The following is a 19628-nucleotide window of genomic DNA, read 5'->3' as shown; positions in this document are numbered from 1 at the left end:
ACTCCAGCTCCCCCCACTTACTAGCTGTCCCACTGTGGGAGCATTGCATGGATATCTCCAATTCTGCAGCTGTAAAGTGAGAATAATCATGTGGGACCCACAGAATCATGGGTCTCGAAATCCGGATTTACTGAACATTTATTGCCTCTTTTCAAGAAAGACAAGTGACAGGTACTGAGCCAATTATCAGAACAAACGGATGCCGCTGAAGAAGAGCCCGACACACATTCCTGGCGTCCCCCCGGACTGCCCAGCACAGCACCCCGCCCTCTGTGGATGCCAGGTAAGCATGGGGTGTGACGGAACCAAAAGAACAGCCAGCAGGGTCATGTTTCAGTGTCACATGCAATTTATTCTACTTGCTCACAGTTTAGCCACACACATTACATATTGTAATTCTTTACTGACTCAGAATATCCACTGAATCAAAATAGTCACTTTCTCCAACTGTTCTGTATTAATAGCAGTTACATTCAACAAAATTAATCTCATGAATTAAAAACTATGACCCTGTTATAATTCTAAGTTCATCAAGGAAAACCCTATACTTTCAGGTATTTGCTATCAGATACAATTCAATTTGTTTTAAATAAAGTAAAAAGCGCTATCAGCATGGTGTCATGGAAAACATTCTAAAATAAAAATTTAGATTCTACACCCACTTCCTTATTAATTCATCTTGTGACCTTATGGAAATGACTCACCCATTTCTTCTCTGGTTTCCCATTGTGTAATGGGTAAATAGTACCTCACACTTGGAAAAATATAAAATAGTGAGTGTGTGTGTATAATGTTATTTCTACTTAAAAGGATTTTTTCAAGGAACAGTACACCAAAACAAATTATGTAATATATGGTGATTAACATAACAATAAAAAATTTAAAAAAAGGATTTTTATATTAATAGTGTGTCTTTTGAGTCACTGTTGTGTAAATAAAAACAATGTGCTTGTAATACAGGAGAAAAGTTCAAGAGAATATATGCCCGCTGGAAATAACATTAGCAGTATATTTATGACTGACCTATTGTTAAAAGAACTTCAGGTGAACTGTCAAATATCTTTGCAAATGTCAAATATTATATATTTGACAAAGTGTTGGATGAATGGATGAATGAGTGGAAAGATGGATGGATGGGTGGGTGAGTGGATGGATGCATGAGTAGAAAGATGATGGATGGATGGATGGAAGGAATAATGAATGAGAGGGTAGATGAGGGAGGGAGGGAGGGAGGGGTGGGTGGGTGAGTGGTTGGATGGATGGATGGATGGAAAGATGGATGGATGGGTGGGTGGGTGAATGTATGGATGAGTAGAAAGATGATGGATGGATACATGGATGGATGAGTGGGTGGCAGGTGACAGAGGTCAGTGATAAGCAAAATAAGAAAGGGCCACTTGGACCAGTTAGGATGATAAAGAGTCTGGAAACTTTGGAGCTTTCGAGGTGATCTTTATGGTGGCAGACCTGCATTCATGCTTGGTCTGAATATCTCCATGTCTGGGGCTCTGGGCATCCCCCTCACCCTGTCTCTCTCTCCAACAGCTCCTCTCACCCGCCTGGTGGGCATTGCTTCTCTGGGACCTATACAGATGATGGGTCTCCTGGGTCAGTCAGAGGCTGTGTTTTTGCCACCTCTGGGACTCATCCAAGCTCTGGATGTGGGACAGAGCAGGCTTCCGTCGATGCTTGATGAATTAAGAACCAAGGTTGATTCACAGCTACCTGCATGGAGAAGGAGGTCACCAGGGTCAGTGTGCATGCAGGAAAGGAGAGGTTTATGCAGGAATACTCGCAGAGCGTGGGTGGTCAGAGCGTGACACAGAGTGTCCACTGTGACACTTACTGGACAGTGAGAGGGCAGTGGCTCCCAGAAGGCACAGAGGAACGGGAGCCATGGTGGCCATGGCCTGGTGTCCAGTGACTGAGCCAGACAACCACACCCGCAGGGCCTTTGTGCCTTTGTACTACCTGCAGAGAACACAGCGACGCACAGGGCCTGCCGGGGATGGGGCGCGCCAAGTGCCAACCTGGTAGGGACGGTTTGATGTTTTTCAAAGAGCAGATTTTTGCAGAAACTTGAGAACCAGTTATAGATGCTTTTCATTTCGGAAACGGAAGCCACAGGAGAAAATGAAAAGATGAGAGACCAATTTTCCCTCTGATGTTTTCATTTTAAGGAGGGGGGACATCCAGATGACCTTGGTACCAGCATACCAGACTTCCTTAGAAATTTAGCGGGACAAGCGTTGGCATCGTCGTTGGGATTCGTGTTATAAGTATTAAATAAAATTCACTGAAATTCCCTTGTCACTCTATCCAGGGTGGTGACTGGCCTCCAGGGCTGGCCCTTGTTTAAGCCTTTCCCATGCAAACTGTAATGGTTCTAAGAACCTCGACAATGCGTACGTGAGCTATCAGGCACCCCGGGAGCAAAGAGGGCTGAGACATGATCCCTCCGGTGTCTGCAGAACCAGCTCCCGGACCTTCTCTAATGAAGACGAAGTCGCACGGAAAGGGACATGGCCTTGTGGAGAAGTGTGCTAATCTGGTCTCTGCTCTGTGATGCAGAGATTTGCTGGAGCGCTCTGGGCCCAATTTCCTCATTTCAGGGATGGGGCCCATACCGACCACACTTTGCCGGGTTGTTTCAAAGTTCTGTTATCTCAAGAGAATAAAGAGCTGAATGTGGGGAAGGCAGCCTTGGCTGGGGACAACACTGAGATGCGGCATGTCTCCGGGACAGTGTCCCCCTGATGGGGGGACAGAATGCAACAGGCCGGTTACCTGACTCAGACTCCGTGGGCCCCAGACCAGAGACTAGAAGGCACCACACTAGGCAGTCTTATTTATAATTAGAGTGTAAAGTTGAACCAAAACTCACTGCCAGTCCCCCACCTGTCTGGGCCCGCAGGGTGGCAGAGAGCCCCGACCGGCAGGAGCAGCACCTGCCTCCCCAGGGGCTTTGGGGTCCCAGGAGCGTCCTTCCTTCTGACAACAGCTGCTCCCTGCACCGCTGGGGGCCTGTGCCCCACTGAGAGAATTGTGGGTTTCTTAGAAAATTGCTAAAATACAATTTCTCTGGGTCTCCAATGAAAGGAAGAGCCCAGGGGCCTCGTCCCAAATGTGTGCCAGTTATGCCCACGCTATAGTGTAAGGGGGGCTGCCCGGTCATGTCTAGTCTAAGGCACTGTGGCCCAGCAGCTAAGAGAATGGGCCCCAGACCCGAATCCCAGCTCTGTCCCCTCCTAGCTACATTCCCAGGGCACTGCTTCACCTTCCCACCCCAGGACTCCATCTGTAAAGGTAGTAATAACACAACCTCATGCAGTTGTGGGGAACCTGGATGAGTTAACTTGTGCATAGTGGCTGAGTTAACTCATGCACAGTGGATGAGTTAACTCGTACAGTGGATGAGGTGTACGGTGGATGAGTTAACTCGTGTACAGTGGATGAGTTACCTTGTGTACAATGGATGAGTTAACTCATGCACAGTGGATGAGTTAATTCATGCACAATGGATGAGTTAACTCATGCACAATGGATGAGTTAATTCATGCACAATGGATGAGTTAATTCATGCACAGTGGATGAGTTAACTCGTGTACAGCGGAGTTAACTCGTGTACAGCGGATGAGCTAACTCATGTACAGTGGGTGAATTAACTCGTGTACGGTGGATGAGCTAACTCATGCACAATGGATGAGTTAACTCATGTACAGTGCTTAGGAAGGGTTCTGATGCACCCCTGTGCTCAGCACTCCTGGGTGTTTGCTAATATTATTAGTAAGAAACAGTTTCCTTCCCCGAGAGCCCGCTTGAGAGTGGAGAGAAAGAACCCTAGTAAGACAACAGGGTCACTAAGGGCGTGGGGAGAAAGCAGCTCAAGTCTGGGGAATATGCAGACAGGAAACCCAGCTGAATTGGAGGGAAAGCCATCACTGCTGGGAGGAGCCGGGCACCGAGCCCCGAAGGACAGAGAAGAAAAGCCTCCCTCCGGCCACATGTGACCTTGCAGCCAGCCAGCTGCCGAGGGTCTGCCGAGGAAGGGTGGGCATGGCCACCCCCACGCGCCAGGCAGCGCACTCTGTGCCTGGCAGGGAGGCCAGCATGGGGGCAGGACTGAGGCCGGGGGTGAGGGGGGATTCCCTGCAGAATGTCCCCTAGCACCGGTGAGTCAGTGTGGCCCTGGGCAAGTCCATGCTGCCCGGATTGGGGGGGGGGGGATGTTGCCATTTTCCCACTGGAAATTCCTACAGAAGTGGTTCTTCTCCCATGCTGGGTTTTGTGAGAGTAGAGGGAGAACAAGAGAGAAGTAAGCTTGTGTCCCCTGCTGAAGATGTCAGATGAGAACACCGAAATCCGCGTTCAGTTCCACCTCCTGAGTCCTTAACTCCTGTCAGGTGAGGGGGCAGGCCAGCGGGGCCGAAGAGCACGCAGGGAAGAGGGTGCAGGGGAGGGGGCACAGGTGAGGGGCTCAGGTGACAGGTGAGGGGTGCGGGGGAGGGGGTGCGGGGGAGGGGTGCAGGGGAGGGGTGCGGGGGAGGGGTGCGGGGGAGCGGTGCAGTGGAGGGGGTGCAGGTGAGAGAGCACAGGTGAGGGGCGCGGGGAGGGGTGCAGGGGAGGGGTGCGGGGGAGGGGGTGCGGGGGAGGGGTGCAGGGAAGGGGTGTGGGGGAGGGGGTGTGGGGGAGGGGCGCAGGGGAGGGGCGCAGGGGAGGGGGTGCAGGTGAGAGAGCACAGGGGAGGGGCGCAGGGGAGGGGTGCAGGGGAGGGGCGCAGGTGCGGGGTGGTGCCCAGGACACCTTGGTGCGGCCCCAGGGCCCAGAGCCAAGCTCCGGCTGCTGTCGCCTCCGTAACCACATGGACTCGGACAGTGTTTGGAGGCACAATCACAGACAGGCGCCGAAAGGCGGCCTGTGATCTTTTCTTTTCCTCTTTTTCCAAAATCTCAAAACCTTTACAGAAGTTAACAGTCTGGCCCCCCACTGAGGGTCTGTAGTGGCGATACCGCGCCCCAAGACGGACGGCACCGCCTGTGCTCAGCCGCCCTCAGCCCACAGAGGAGCCCGCCCGCCCTCCGACAGCTCGGAAGAGCGTCTTCACACCCGGGGGTTCGAGCATTTAAAATCCCGGCTGCCGGTCAGCGCTGCGCAGAGAGGCCGTGTGCCCAGCGCCTCACCCAGGACATGAGGGACCGCACGTGGCCAGGGCAAGGCCACGGGGACACAGCACAGGGGATGATCGTGGGGACTCGCTCAGCACTCGAGGTGCCAGACGCCATCGTGCGGCTGGTACCGCCATCACACGGCCCTTTCACAAACGAGGGAAAATGAAGAAACCAAGGCACCAGGGGCTCAGGGCCTCGCCCGGGGCCACCCAGGAGCGGGGGACAGAGCTGGGAGTTGAGGGGCACCCGTGGCCTGTCTCACCCCGCCGCACTGCCCCTGGCTCCTCGGGCTCCGCGCTTGTGCAAATCGACAGAACCCGGTCCCTGACAACCAATGGTCCATCCTCCCGCGACCGTTCCCGTGGCTTTGCACCTCGGGGCTCGAAACCCGACAGCCACCTAGGCCTTCCCAAAGCCCCTGGGACAGTCTCCACCAGTGGCGAGGACCCTGCTCCTCACCCACCTCCAGGCCGGCCGGGCCTCCTACTCAGAGAACACCTGGTAGCTGAAGTCGTCCGACTGGGCTCTGAAGTTGTACTTGCCGGTCATTCTCTGGTAGTGCACGATGACAAGGACACCTGCTCCTGCCACCAAGGCAAAGACAGCCACCATGATGAGGACGAGGTAGCCGGCTCCCAGGCCTGGCCGCGCACCTGGACGCTCACCTGCAGGCAACGAGACGGGCGCAGGTGGGAGGGGGGTCTGCCCGAACAAGGAGGGACGCGTCTCTGAGGTTCTGGTACCGCCCGTGGCTCCGGCACTGCGACCTTGCGGTGAGGGCGGAACGGAGGGCTTGGGACAGAGCAGCCAGGGAGCAAGCCCTCCACGGGTGTCTGCTGCTTTGTGCCGTTATTATCTGCATTTGACCGATCTGGAGCACCGTGGTGTGAGGCTTCACGCGTGCCCGTGTGCGTGTGGGTTCCCAAAGGTGAGCAAGCAGGTGTCCCAACTCCAAGAAAGCAGCGCATCAGCCAGGACAGCTCAGCCCGCCCGGCGTTCTGGACAACCACTAGGGGAGGCCGAGGGCTCAGCTGGGCTCTGCGTGAGGACACGTGGCTGGTCCCAGCACAGACAGCGTGGGCCTTCCCCGGGCACGGAGGGCTGACAACAACAGAGGAGAGCACAGGCTCCAAGAAGTTGGAAATCGGGACTTGCCTACCCAGACACCCATGTTCATAGGAGCAGTATCCACGACAGCCCAAAGCTGGAAACAACCCAAGCGTTCGCCAAAGGAGGAACGGATAAACCAAATGTGGTCCATCCACGCAACGGAATATCGTCAGGCCCTAAAAAGGAACAAAGTCCTGATGCGCACTACAACAGGAAGGAACCTCCGAAGCCTCCTGCAGAGTGAGAGAGGACAGTCACAGAGGCCCACAGGTACTATGACCCTACATAGAGAACTGTCCAGAACGGGCACAACCAGAGGCAGAAAGCACACTGGTGTCAGGCTCTGAGGGAAGGGGTGGGGAGGGACCCCTAATTGGTGCAGAGCTGCTTTTGGGGTGATGAAAATGTTTTGAACCTTGAGAGAGGTGGTGGTTGTAGAATACGGTGAATGTGTGAAATGTCACTGGGTTGTCGATTTTAAAATGGTTCCCCGTATGGTGTGTGCCTGTCCCCTCGATTTTACCGCAGGAGAAACCCACCCGGCCAGAGAAAGAAGGAGGCCACCACGCAGCCCTCTGGCCTGCCCCCACCCCCACATCCCAGGGGAGAGACCTGCAGGAAGGCAGGGTGCCGTGGAGCCCAGGGTGAGCAGGTGCAACCCACTGACAGGGCAGCTGCCTCTCGCTCACCTCCGTGTCCTCCTACACTGGGGTGTCCACCTGGGGGACAAGTCCTCCTACACTGGGGTGTCCACCTGGGGGACAAGTGGCACCCAGATCCTGTTTCCTGTGCAGTTGCTTGTGTAGACACTGCTCTGGGTCGTCCAGGGCACGGCACAGGTGTGCACAGTTAGCAGGGTGGTCCAACAATGGCATTGGGGACCCCCTCCTGGCTGCTTGGAACATAGGTCATCGCCTCCTCCAGAGGGATGAAGACCCTGGGGACAGTTGCTAGAGCAGCTACAACTTCCTAAGGCACCCAGACTCTGGACAGCCAGCTTCCCCAACACTACCACATGGCTGGTCCCTAGATCCAGCCTCTGGGGGATGCTATATGGGGCCCTGCCCTCGTCCTGTGCCTCAGGTGCAGGACATCTTGCTAGCACAAGCAGGGTGGACCACACTGAGGATGCCGGAGCAGGAAGACAGAAGAGATAGACCCTGTTCCACAGTGGAGCCCAGAGCCAGCCCAGACAGCCGGCTCCGGGGACGAGTGAGCTGGTCTGGTTTTCTGTTACCTGCAGCAAAAGGCTCCTAACCCACCCACTGACCCAGAGCTGCTCCAGGTGGGGTCCACGTGAGAGAGCTAGAGGTGGAGAGCGAGCACATCCTGCAGCATGACCCTGGCCATTGGTGGGGATGTCCACCCGGCCAAAAGAGACCAGTTATGTGGTGTGAGCTGCATGCGGGTCACACAGCTGGACCACCTGTCCATCTTTGGACAAAAAACTGGTCCTCCACCAGGATAGCTCAGGCAGCCCGCGCCCACGCGCCGGAGGGTTACTATGGTCACTTGGGGTGATGCACACAAATAGTCATTTTGCAAAGACACTAAGCTATCAATGCTTTGGTGAAGAGGACACACGCCCTGTGGGGAAAGGTGATAGAGAACCTCCCAGCACTGGTACGACCCCAGGGAAAACAGCCCCTTCCAGAGGTCTGCATTCTGGCTCAGCTGCTAGGGACTCCTGGCTCCTCACTTCTTGATTGGCCTCAATGATTGCTCCAGACCCTTCCTGCGGGAACATTTGAGCATCTGGCAGACATCACCTAAATGTTCTCTTCCTCTTTGTACAAAGAAACTCTAGTGAGTGAGAAATAATGAGGTGTCTAGCAAAGCAAATGGCCACGGGAAAGTTCCAAAAATTAAATCAGAAAACTGTGATGCTGATATAAGCTTTGCTGGCAGCACACATTCAGGGACGATGCCCAAATGGATTCTTCCTTAACATTACCAAGGCACAGTGCTGTGCGTGTCCTCCAAAAAGGCATGTTGAGGTCCTAACCCCCAGTACCACAGCATGTGATGTTATTTGGAACTAGGGTCATTGCCGATGTAATGAGTTAGGTTCAGATGAGGTCACACTGAAGCAGGAGAAGCCCCTGATCCAATATGACCCACGTCCTTATAAGAAGACGGCCATGTGAAGACACAGAGGCCCGGTAGAACACCGTGTGAGGACAGAAGCAGAGATCCGGTGATGGGATCATACAAGCCAAAGAGAACCAGAGCAGCAAATGCCAGAAGCTGGGAGAGCCTGGGACAGACTCTCCCTCACTGCCCTAGCAGGAACCAGCCCTGCTGACACCTTGATCTTGAATTTCTGGCCTCCTGAACTGTGAGAGAATATTTTCTCCTGTTTTAAACCCCCCAGTCTGTGCACTTAGTTTCCTGTGGCACCAGCCCCAGAAAACCAGCACAGGTGGTGTGAGGGCTGGAGCTCTGGGGAAGAAGAAGCCTGTGAGGCCCCAGAAGAAGAAAGCAGGGGGGGTTAGGAGAAGCCAGGAACTGCTCTGAGAGGCCCAGCTTGTCCAGGTACCAGCCTGTGAACTTTGCCACATTCCCTGAAATCCCCAAGTATCCTCAGTCTTCCATATAGTGGGAGTGATGGCGATGGCCGAGCCAGAGCGCGGGGCACACGTGGGGGGTGCAGAGCGTGGGCACACAGTGGGGGGTGGAGTGTGGGTGAATGGGGGGTGGGGGAGAGCATGGGCACACATCAAGGGTGGGGGCAGAGCGTGGGTGCATAGGGAACAGAGTGTGGGCACAGGGTGGGAGGGGGGCAATTCTGAAGGGATCTGTCTGCCAGTCTATCTCAGCCCTGCAGTCTCCAACACAATTTCTGTTCATGTACACAATTAAAAGGTGAAGTTTCCACCAACTGGGAGAGTCCATGTTTCTAAATGCTTTTTCGGTCTATTTGTGTGGCACAGTTATGGAGTAAACATAAGCTAATAATACAATGAGAAAGAATGATGAACAAAATGAATAATTACAGTCCTTGTTTTTGAGCCCAACAATTTATACCCTTATTATGTTATATTATAATATATTATATTTGGTGTTCTCTGCAATGGTTGTTAGTGTGGTATTCCACTGGTTACGAATAACAACTAACGCTTATCCAGTAATTTCCATGGACAAGGCACTGTATGAAGTAGAAATTATTATTGTTCCCATTTTATAGATGAAGGAAATGAGGCACAATGTAGTCACCCATGTTACAGAGAAAAAGGAGAATGCTAGACACTTAGTAGAAATGTATGCTTGTCAATAGATGAAATAATGAACAAGTGGGTGCATGGATGGATAGATGGATGGATCCTGGGTAGCTAGATGGAAGAAGGAATGCTGAATCAGTGGATGGATGGATGGATGGATAGATAGATGGGTAAAGGAATGATGGATGGGTAGGTGGATGGATGGATGGATAGACAGATAAATGGATGAATGGATGAGTGGGTGGATGGGTGGATGGATGGAAAAAGGAATGATGGATAGGTGGGTGGATGGATGGAGGAATGATGGATGGTGGGTGGATGGATGGAGGAATGATGGATGGTGGATGGATGGATGGAGGAATGATGGATGGGTGGATGGAAGGGTAGGTGGATGTATAAATGGGTAGATAAATGGATGAATGGATGGATGGGCGGGTGGATGGATAAAGGAATGATGGTTGGGTGGATGGATGGATAGGTAAATGGATGAATGGATGGATGGATGGGTGGATGGGTGGATGGGTGGATGGGTGGATGGGTGGATGGGTGGATGGGTGGATGGGTGGAGGAATGATGGAAGAATGGATTGGATCAGAAGACTCAGTAATTTTCCCAAGACCACACAACTAGAAGCATTATATTCAAACTCAGGTCTCTTAACTCCAAGCCTAGTGCTTTTTCCACTCCAGTAGTTTTGACATTACCTATAATATCATGAGTAAATAGAAGTTCCATTTCTACAAATGAGAATGCATACTGGGGCCCCTGGCCAACCAGTTCTCCTTAGTAGTTTGAGAAAATGAAGAGGGTGGGGGCGTCTGGGTGGCTCAGTCGTTAAGCATCTGCCTTCGGCTCAGGTCATGATCCCAGGGTCCTGGGATCGAGCCCCGCATCGGGCTCCCTGCTCCGCGGGAAGCCTGCTTCTCCCTCTCCCACTCCCCCTGCTGGTGTTCCCTCTTTCGCTGTGTCTCTGTCAAATAAATAAATAAAATCTTTAAAAAAAAAAAAAAATGAAGAGGGTAGGACAAGCATGCAGTCCTAGGATGGGCCCTGCCACCTCCTGATGACCAGTGCAGACCCCAGGACCTGGAGCCCAGCTCCAGAAACTCAGCATTAGTAGGCCCCCAAACCTGGAATCTTTTAAAATTTCACAAATACTTTGGGTGAGAACCAGCAGTTGGAATCACTGGCCAAGAGATCCTCCCTCCCTCTTCCTGCTCCCTCAGCTTCCTTCCCAAGCCCCGGCCACACTTAGACCTGGGCCCAGACCCCATATCCAAAACCCCGAAGTTCTTGTGCAGGAAGATAAAGAGAGACAAGGAGGGCCATCAAAGTTAGGGAGAAAAACAACAAAAAAGGAAATTCGACCAGGATTACATTTAGCGACAAAAGGAGAAAAAGCCAAAAGAGCAGTGACAAAGAACATGAAGATTTCTTTCTTTCTGGCACAAAACTCGGACTTCAAAGGCCAGGCCTGGCATACCCGCTCTGCAGTGTCCTTGGGAATAGGGCTCCTTCCAGCTCCTGTCCCCAAGGCCCTTAGGGTCTGCCAGGCAGGTGACTGTACCTGCCCCCCCTCCACTGCCAGGCAGTAGGAAGAAAGGGGCACGTGAGGGGCAGCCCTTTGGGGGCTGTCACTGGACCACCCACATACATCTCATTGGCCAGAACTTACTCGTATGGCCACACTTGGCCGCCAGGTTGGCTGGGAATTACAGTGTTTATTCCCCGCAGCCACCTGCCAGCAGAGACCTGGGGTTCCATGACTATGAAGGAGAATAAAATCAATCTCAAAGGAGATAAAATGTTTTTCTGGAAAAGTGATGGTGGCCTTTGAAATCACATGGAATGAAATCACATGGATGGTGGAAGTTTTATACCAAGGGGGAGAAAGCCATGCCTTTCTATTTGTGTCTTCTGATGTAGCCAAGCCCACAATAAACAGCTTTCTCGTGCGTGCGCACGCTGGTGCACATGTACACACATGTACATGTACACACGGAATCCGACCTGCTGCAGCCCCAGTTCCTCCCTCCCAGCAACCCACGTGGGGCATTCATCCCGTGTCAGGAAAATTTACTGGCTTTGTGTGACGCAGCTCCAAACACAGCTTTCTCTAAGCGTGAGCTGACTTCCTGCAGCCCCGGCCGTTTCTTCTGCAGCAACAGTGTGGGGATGTGGGGCTGGCGAGGGCTCCTCCCCCCTAGGAGTCCCGGGAGGGGCCAGCATGCGAGGGACTGAACCCTAGGCTGGATCCGGGGCTCCCTGCAAACACCAGCTGCTGCGTCCACTGTGGTGAGTCTGCCGACCATCCCAGGGCCCATGGCTCCTGGTAGCGGCACGCAGGTTCACACTCGGGAGAGACGGAACCGGTGGCATCTTTTCTTTAACTGACTCAACCAAGTCACCAACTCACCTTCAGACCGAATGAGGGGTCCCCAGGACATCTGGTATGTTGCAGATGTTTCACTGCTTCTTGGGGCCTGGATGGCATTGCAGTTCTGTTGTTTGAAATGAAGGAAACTTCCAATTAGTTGAACGGAACTCATCAGCTCTGAGAAATGCGGTCTCTGTTAGGGTGAGACTCTGGTCGGTACGTTGTAAACCCTCTGGATGAGCTCAGACAGCAGAGGTGATGAGGGGCCTGGACCACGGGGCTCTGCCAGTGCGACAGGAGGGAGGGTGGGCAGCAGGGGCTGGAGGAAGCGAGGTTCGAGAGAGCACCTGCTGAGCCATATCCAAGCCCGGGCCCCTTGGCCGCTTGGGCCCTCTGTTGGCTTTGAGTCACCTTGACCTTCTCCATGGCCTGCTGCAGCTCTGCCCGGCAGAGAGGTTCAGGGACGTGGTCGGACCCGTTCACTATACACCTGCTTTATTCCCCCCCTAAAAGATGTTGACGCCCTAGCCCCCAGTACCTGCAGATGTGACCTTATTTGGAAACAGGGGGTTTGGAAACTTTGCAGATGAAGTTAAGGTGAGGTCATTGCGGGGGGCGGTTTCCTAGTCCTACATGACTGTGTCCTTATGAAAAGGGGATGTTGAACACAGACACGCGTAAAGGGAAGCTGTGAAGACACGCCAAGAACAGAGCCTGGAATGAGTCTCCCTCACAGCCTCAGGGGGAGCCGGCCCTGGCCACACCCCGATCTTGGACTTCCCGCCTCCAGCCCCTCGGAGGATGCATTCCTGCTGTTTCAGGGGCTCCGTAGCACTTTGTTCTTGCAGCCACAGGACACCGACACAGCACCCCTCCTACAAGAACGTGGACAGGAATGTGGAAAGCCGTATCATAAAGAATCTGAAGACTCGCAGCTCCTTGCAGAGCTGGTTGTGGTATTAATACTCTTCGTATTTCTGAGGGGCTTTTGGAACAGGTGCAGGCTGGTGTGCGCCCTTAGCTGGTAGTCATCTGGGGCTCAGTGTGCCTTTCAGTCCTTTTTTCTGCAACATCTACTGTGTGAGACAAAGGGACATCAACAAAATCGTTTCTTCTCCTATGCGTGTCCTGGGGGTGCTCGGAGGCTCGTCACCCAGGGAGGCTGCAGGGGTTCTGTGAGCCGCACAGGGATGAGCCCAGCCCCCAGAGGAGAGACAAACATGCCATCGCTGAACCCGAGGCCAGCAGAGCTCTCTACACTGTCCTTGGTGCAGACAACGTGTGATCGTCAGCTACACACTTGTCTGGAACGAAGAATAGCTTTCCAACCTCAGGACTGCAAAGCATATTTCACATTCAAAGGTCTACAGAAATGAGACTATAAAATTATTCAAGATCCCATTGTGAGGATGAACGTGGGGGGGAAACCCCCTCTTATTCAATATCACAGTGACTGGGATTCAGTAGTGTTCCATCAATGTTGCTAAAAATAATATGAAACTAAAGCAACGTTTTTACACCTGAATATGCATTAAACCACCTAGCGGAGAAGCCCCCACAGCGTCATGGGCAGGAATGGGATGTGACGTGATGGCCAGCAGGTGGTACGGCCTCCAGAAGGACGAAGCTTAGCCATCTGGTCACACGGGTCATCCACCCATGGGCTGCCCACTGTCCACACCTCATTTTGTTCCTTTTTGGGGCCCAGTGTGCAGGGCCCCGTGTCTCCTCCCAGAAGTCAGGCCCCCGAGCCACCCAAGCCCTGGGCTTCAGCTAACAGAGCGACCCTCCTCAGAGCAACAGGGGCGCGAGTCCAGACCCAAGTCTAGGAAAGCGCAACACCTACTATTTTGCACGTGGTCCCAGGGGAGTCCATGCAAATGCGAAGTCTGCAGTGCAGATAGACGATGGAGTTGTTGATGAAAGAGAAGATTTTCAGCTTAAACTGGGCCTTGCTGGAATCCCCGTTCTTGATCACGTTCGTGTGCGTGTTGGGGATGGGGCAGCTGGGAAGGGAGGGACGGTGACTCATGAGTCAGGAGCCGGCCCCCCCCCCCCACCTGGTCCCATTCCCGGACGGGCTTCCTGGCAGCGCCTCTGCCCACACACCGCGTCCCCTCCGCACTGCGCGTGGGAGGCAAGGACCGCTAGCTCTCCCGTTCCCCAGAGACTCTAGCGTTGCTGAAAACCCAGGCCCACCTATTCATGGGGGTCTGGGAACGCAGAGGCCCCCAGGTAAGCTGCACCCGATACCCACCTGTTGTTGATGAAGCTGAACGTGACCGGGTCCCTGGCATTGCTGGATGGCGTTGCCCAGCCCTCGGTCAGGACTACCTTGAGGTTGCTCTTCTGATTATAGAGCCCCACTTCAATCTTGATGTCGTCGCTGGCAGACACGCTGTAATTTCGAGGTATAGGAGAATCCCCAATAAATAACTGCATCTCGGTGACAAATTTTCCAGAGCCGTGGAGGTCTTCGATAATGGTATAAACCCTGCAAGAGTGAGTGGGTTCAGCAGGTGCGCTTCTGTGGCCCCTCCCCAGAAAGCAGCCCTGGAGGAGTGTGCAAGTAAAGACAGACCACCCAAATGGGAACAGGCAAAGAAAGGCTACCTATTTTGAGCTGAGTGGAGTGGTGTGTCAGCCCCCCGACATGGGTCTGGAGGAGACTGGAGGACGGGCAGGGGCGGTGGTCAGCCTCACAGTGGGACGGGGAGGCCCCAGGCCGGCCCCGATTAGGCATCGGCATGGGGAAGCCGTGGGTGGGCTCACTAGAACAGAGGTGTCCCATGTGATTGGCTAGGGTGCGTATCTGGCTTTCTTCGGTTGAGTCCTAATTTAAAAGTGAAGACAAGAGTTAGCGGAGCTGGCAGTTACTAACCAAGTCCTGGCCACTGTCAGTCTCACGAAAGGGTCCTCAAGGGATTGAAACCCTAAAGAAATCCAAAGTGAAGGTGCTAGAAGTGAGCTGGGGAGGAATGGGAAGAGACCTCTTCACTCACCCCCACTCTGGGATGTAGCCCGATGACGTCAGGAGGTCGTTCTGGAAGGCACAGTGGATGGGGCTCAGGATCTTCAGGTGGTGGACGATGCCCTCAGGGGACAGGTCGTTCCTCAGCATGGTCCTCACCACCGTGTTTGTCAGGTTCTGAACACAAACAGGGCATCAGTGCACTCCCGGGCCCCAGCAGGCCCCCCCAGCATGCCTGCAGACCATGGTTCTGGGTGCTGAAGGAGGGGTGGTTCTTCTCTAAAGCTTGTCCCCCAAATATAAAAACTCTGACAATCTTTTCCTAACATCAAATGCCAAACACCGTGTGAAGTGCCAACCCCTGATTTAGCCTCTGTCCTATGCCCTTTTTCCTCATCAGAGGAGACGCAGAGGCAAACTGGATCAGCTGATATCCCCAAATAATAGATCAGATTCCTCCCCACATAATCCCCCAGCACATTTCTGAAAATGAGAGCACAAGACCCTCCCCAGAGAAATCGAGCTAAAATCATTGGGTTAAAGACTGCACTAGACCACCAGGATTCTCTCCCGGTGCCATCGTCCGGGCAGATAACAAGGAGCCCCAGGAGCAAAGGCCAACCTCCAGAGAGGGACGGTCGTCATGACGGGGACTCAGGGCGTGTGAGCACACTGCCCACCTGAGCCCCCAGGGAAAGACGCTGAGTGAGTTCCTGTACATGAAGTGAAGCCCATAGACAAAGTGCAGAGCGGACTGGTTTGGAGCTAGAGAAATCATGTTAAAGTTGACTGGGATTAAGGACTAGTTTCTTGCAGTGTGAACGTTTACCAGAGGGAGAGACTCTCCAGACAGCAGTGCGCCCGAGCACGACCATGCTCCTTCCAAAGCGCACAAGAGTTCCAGAATTTCTCCAGAGCCCAAAACAGAGACAGAGATCCCAAGGTGGGCAGTGGCACGATGTGCTACAGCGGAGAGCAGATAGGAGGAGACGGATATTTCTGTGAAAACCACCATCATTCTACTGGAGCCTAACCAAGTCTCTTGTTTGACCAAAGGCCTGAAGTTACATTCGTTTGCAGCATTTTGCTCGCTCGTGGCTTGGAGTTTGATCATCATGGTGGTGGGTTTCCCAAGACCAGCACCCCTTTACAGACACCTCCTACGCTGTCAGGAGAACGGGAGCCAGCGCCAGCCATGGACAGCTGCGGATTGTCCGTGGGTGGTGCGTAGCAGTGGCCGTGGCACGGCTTCTGCTAAAGTCACCGGCCTTAGCAGCTCAGAAGTAGACAAGAGACAAGGGAAACTGTGCAATAGACAAGACAGACCACCCATGAGGAGGAAGCAAGGGGTGCGGCTGAAAAGGGGTGCCGGACGAAGCCGCATTGGGGAGCATCCACGGAAACATGCAACCACTGAAGCAGGAGCCCCCGGATGTGGCGTGGGCAGCAGGGAAGTGGTGAGCCTGCCAGGCAGCGATGGCTGAAAATAGACATGTGGAGACCAGCCATGCTGATGGGACCCACGAATCTCATAGAGACATGGAATCCAGTGGCCAATCAGGCTCTGGCAAGAGTGGGTCACAGGTGGTGCGAAGTTTGCAGGAGCGTGAGGGGGAGTGGCTGCTCTCGGATGGTTCTGGACTGAAAGTCACTGCAGGGAAGATGTTTTGAATGCTCTTCTGCTTCTTCAGCTCCCACACCGACTCCTTACTTGCTGCTCGCTTACAAGAAATTACAGCAAGTGTATGTTCCTCGTGCATATATGACACAGACCCGGCAAGCACCAGTAAGTGGACAACATCAAACAGCCATTAGCTTATATTGGAAGCTACCGGATATTATTGGTGTCTCTAGGTTTTTATATAAATAGTGAAATAAATAGTTTTAAATAAATAGTGAAAACCACGTTAACTCTTGGAATTCATTTTCCTTAGTAGAGACTAGTGATGCTTTAGCTTCTGAGAACAAACTTGCCTAGGTTCTTAATTGCATTTTCCAAAAATGGAAGCATTGAAACACTTTTGAATTTACACCTGTCTCTGCATTTGCTAGTACCTGCCCCTCCATTTCGGAATAGTTATCTACTTGATGTTTGTAGGTCCGGCGGCTTCTTCCAGCTGAGAAGCAGAAGCTCCTGTAGGTGAAGAGTCATTATAGACACAGTGTCAAGACTCTGATGGGCTGCGCTCCAGGCACCCGGGCCAGAGTGCGTGCTTGCCATGGCGTACATTTGGTGCCTTTGAAAATCGCTTTGAAAAGTGCCTCAGACAACCTGGACAGCTCCCTGCTGTCTCCACAAGAATTTTGGAAGTGTTTATGAAGATGATTCTGTACACTGGTGAATCCTCTGGGGCGTGGATCACTTTGTCTCTGAGCATTCTCTGCACGATCTGTACACAGCACATCAAATTTAGCAGAGAGCCCTAAAGCCTTGGATTTAGCTTCTAAAAAATAGGGAGGTCAGTAAAATTTAAACTGCTTAACACACCCCCCCCCAAAAAAAAAGAAAAACGAGGAGGAGGCGGAGGCTGCTAATTGTATATACTCCATTGTGTTTCTATAAGTCCGTCTCTGGAAAAATCTTAGGTTTTGGTAAATGTCAAAAACATCAAGAACTTTTTTGCGGATTCCAGGGCTGGGATGACTCACTGGAGACGCATTTCCCTCTGCTCTGAACAGGCCCTGAACCCCACTGAATATAACAGCTCTACCAGGTGTCTGTAGCTCAGAGAAACAAAGGCAGAGAGCCAGCTTGCCGGATCGCCCCTGCGACCCCGCCCCTGCGACCCCGCCCCTGCGACCCCGCCCCTGGGACCCCGCCCCTGCGACCCCGCCCCTGCGACCCCGCCCCTGCGACCCCGCCCCTGCGACCCCGCCCCTGGGACCCCGCCCCTGCGACCCCGCCCCTGGGACCCCGCCCCTGCGACCCCGCCCCTGCGACCCCGCCCCTGCGACCCCGCCCCTGCGACCCCGCCCCTGGGACCCCGCCCCTGCGACCCCGCCCCTGGGACCCCGCCCCTGCGACCCCGCCCCTGCGACCCCGCCCCTGGGACCCCGCCCCTGCGACCCCGCCCCTGGGACCCCGCCCCTGCGACCCCGCCCCTGCGACCCCGCCCATCAGTAGGAGACTCACCCTGAACAGCCTGGCTGCACTGACCACATTCATTCCCAGCGTCGCTCGCTTTGGTTCGGCAAGGCTGCAGCGTGCTGACTTGGATCTGAGACCCTCGGTGGCAGCTCTGCCCGTGCCCACCCTCCAGCCTCTGCCCGCTTTGGGGCTTTGGGGCTTTGGGGCTCAGAACTGAGGCCCCCAAGAAGCTGCTACCCCCTGTCAGTGCAGCCTGCCTCCATGTGAGTCTCAGAAATCCTTAAGAAAAAGAAGCAAGCCCCCAGGGTCCTGTTTAAGTTGTGCGGGTCGGAGGGTGGGAGGGGGGCTGACGAAGGCTCTGCGGTTACTGGGGACATCCTGGTGGCTCCTTCAACTCAGGGCTCCCAAGGAGGCTGGAATCACAGTCGAGAGAGGCAAGCAGGCCCAGTGTGCAAGTGCACCACTCTGCCGTGGCCCCCCCACACGTCCAGGTCTGCGCTGACCGTGCAGCCCTAGCACCTGGCCCCTGGCACGCCTGCACCTCATCTGGCATATTATCTGTCAGCGCAGCCCAGCCTGTGCCTGGGGCCCACATGTCCCCACGGAGGAGCAGGGACCAGGCTCCAGCCAGAAGCATCTGCATGCAGGGCCTTTGCCTTCCTTGTACCCCGTAAGGCCCCTGGAAAGGCAGAGTCACAGAGGCCATAGGGCTGGTCCGTGGAGGCAGGGCAACCTTGACCCCCCATTGACCTTGCTGAGCCTCCAGGTCCCATTGGTTAAACGTGGATACTGGGACCTAACCGTCACCAGGCACACAGAACACCAGCCCGCGGGTCCATGGGGTGACCTTTCCCCACCCCATTCTAGGAAACAAGGCCTCGAATTGCCATCACAATGTTCTTAGGCTTGAAGTCTGGGTTCCTGAGTCCCTGCCCAGTGGACCAACTTCCCTAATGAGGACAACCTCCCTGTCCCCACTGCCACGCCGGCCCCCTGCTGAGACCATCTCCCAGCCCCTCCCCACAACACCAGCCCTTCTATGCACAGCCCCCAACCCAGGGTCCAGCTGCCCCGTCCCCCAGAACCATGCAGACACCTTCCACCTCCTCACATCCCCCCAGCTTTCTGCCCCCCCTCACCCAGCCACGGTCACGTGTCCCCTGGCTATGCACACAGTCGTCCCCACACGCATCTGGGGCCCATGTTGGTTTCCACACGTCCTGTCCCAAGGGGTGCACATTTCACAGGGGGCCACCATGCCCAGTGAGGCGGGGCTCACGGAGGATGCTGATGCCCTCCTGCCGGAGGCTCAGTGCACACACTGTGGGGAGGGGGGAGGAAAGAGGAACACAGGAGCCTTAACTGTGACCTAGAGCCAACCTGGGAAGAATCAGGGCCTGGAGCGGGTCAGCCCAGCTCATGGGGTGCGGGGGTGCCACAGACCAGGGGAGCTCACATGGGCCCAGAGCTCACCCTGCACATGAGACGGGAGGTGCCGCCAGCTGGGGGTCCCACCCCTAACTGGACTTCTCTCTGTGCGGGCAGAGGGAGGACCCTGCACCTGTCAAGGACTCTGCAGTGAAGACAACTACTCGCAGGCCCACAATCCCTCTGGCCAGGTCTGATCACACCACCCCACTTGCCCGGCGTACACAAACATGCACACACTCACACATGTGCACATTCACACACA

At 54.3% G+C, this 19628-nt stretch overlaps 1 protein-coding gene across 1 annotated transcript in view; it reads right to left on the bottom strand.

The window, feature by feature from the left end:
• Positions 1 to 1551: 1551 nt before the first annotated feature.
• Positions 1552 to 19628, bottom strand: part of UMODL1 (uromodulin like 1) — a 67567-nt gene continuing 49490 nt past the window's right edge. Inside the window, exons 17-22 of the mRNA XM_035722768.1 lie at positions 14879 to 15024; positions 14134 to 14370; positions 13723 to 13882; positions 11916 to 12000; positions 5632 to 5833; positions 1552 to 1725 (exon numbers count right to left, since the gene is read on the bottom strand). Of these exons, the coding sequence (XP_035578661.1) occupies positions 5652 to 5833; positions 11916 to 12000; positions 13723 to 13882; positions 14134 to 14370; positions 14879 to 15024 (810 nt within the window). The 3' untranslated portion in view covers positions 1552 to 1725; positions 5632 to 5651. The remainder of the gene's footprint in view (positions 1726 to 5631; positions 5834 to 11915; positions 12001 to 13722; positions 13883 to 14133; positions 14371 to 14878; positions 15025 to 19628) is intronic.

Source organism: Zalophus californianus, chromosome 1, assembly GCF_009762305.2.
Source record: "Zalophus californianus isolate mZalCal1 chromosome 1, mZalCal1.pri.v2, whole genome shotgun sequence".
Taxonomy (NCBI): Eukaryota; Metazoa; Chordata; class Mammalia; order Carnivora; family Otariidae; genus Zalophus; species Zalophus californianus.
Note: the sequence above shows the minus strand (reverse complement) of the source record. Positions and strands in the feature narration are given on the sequence as shown.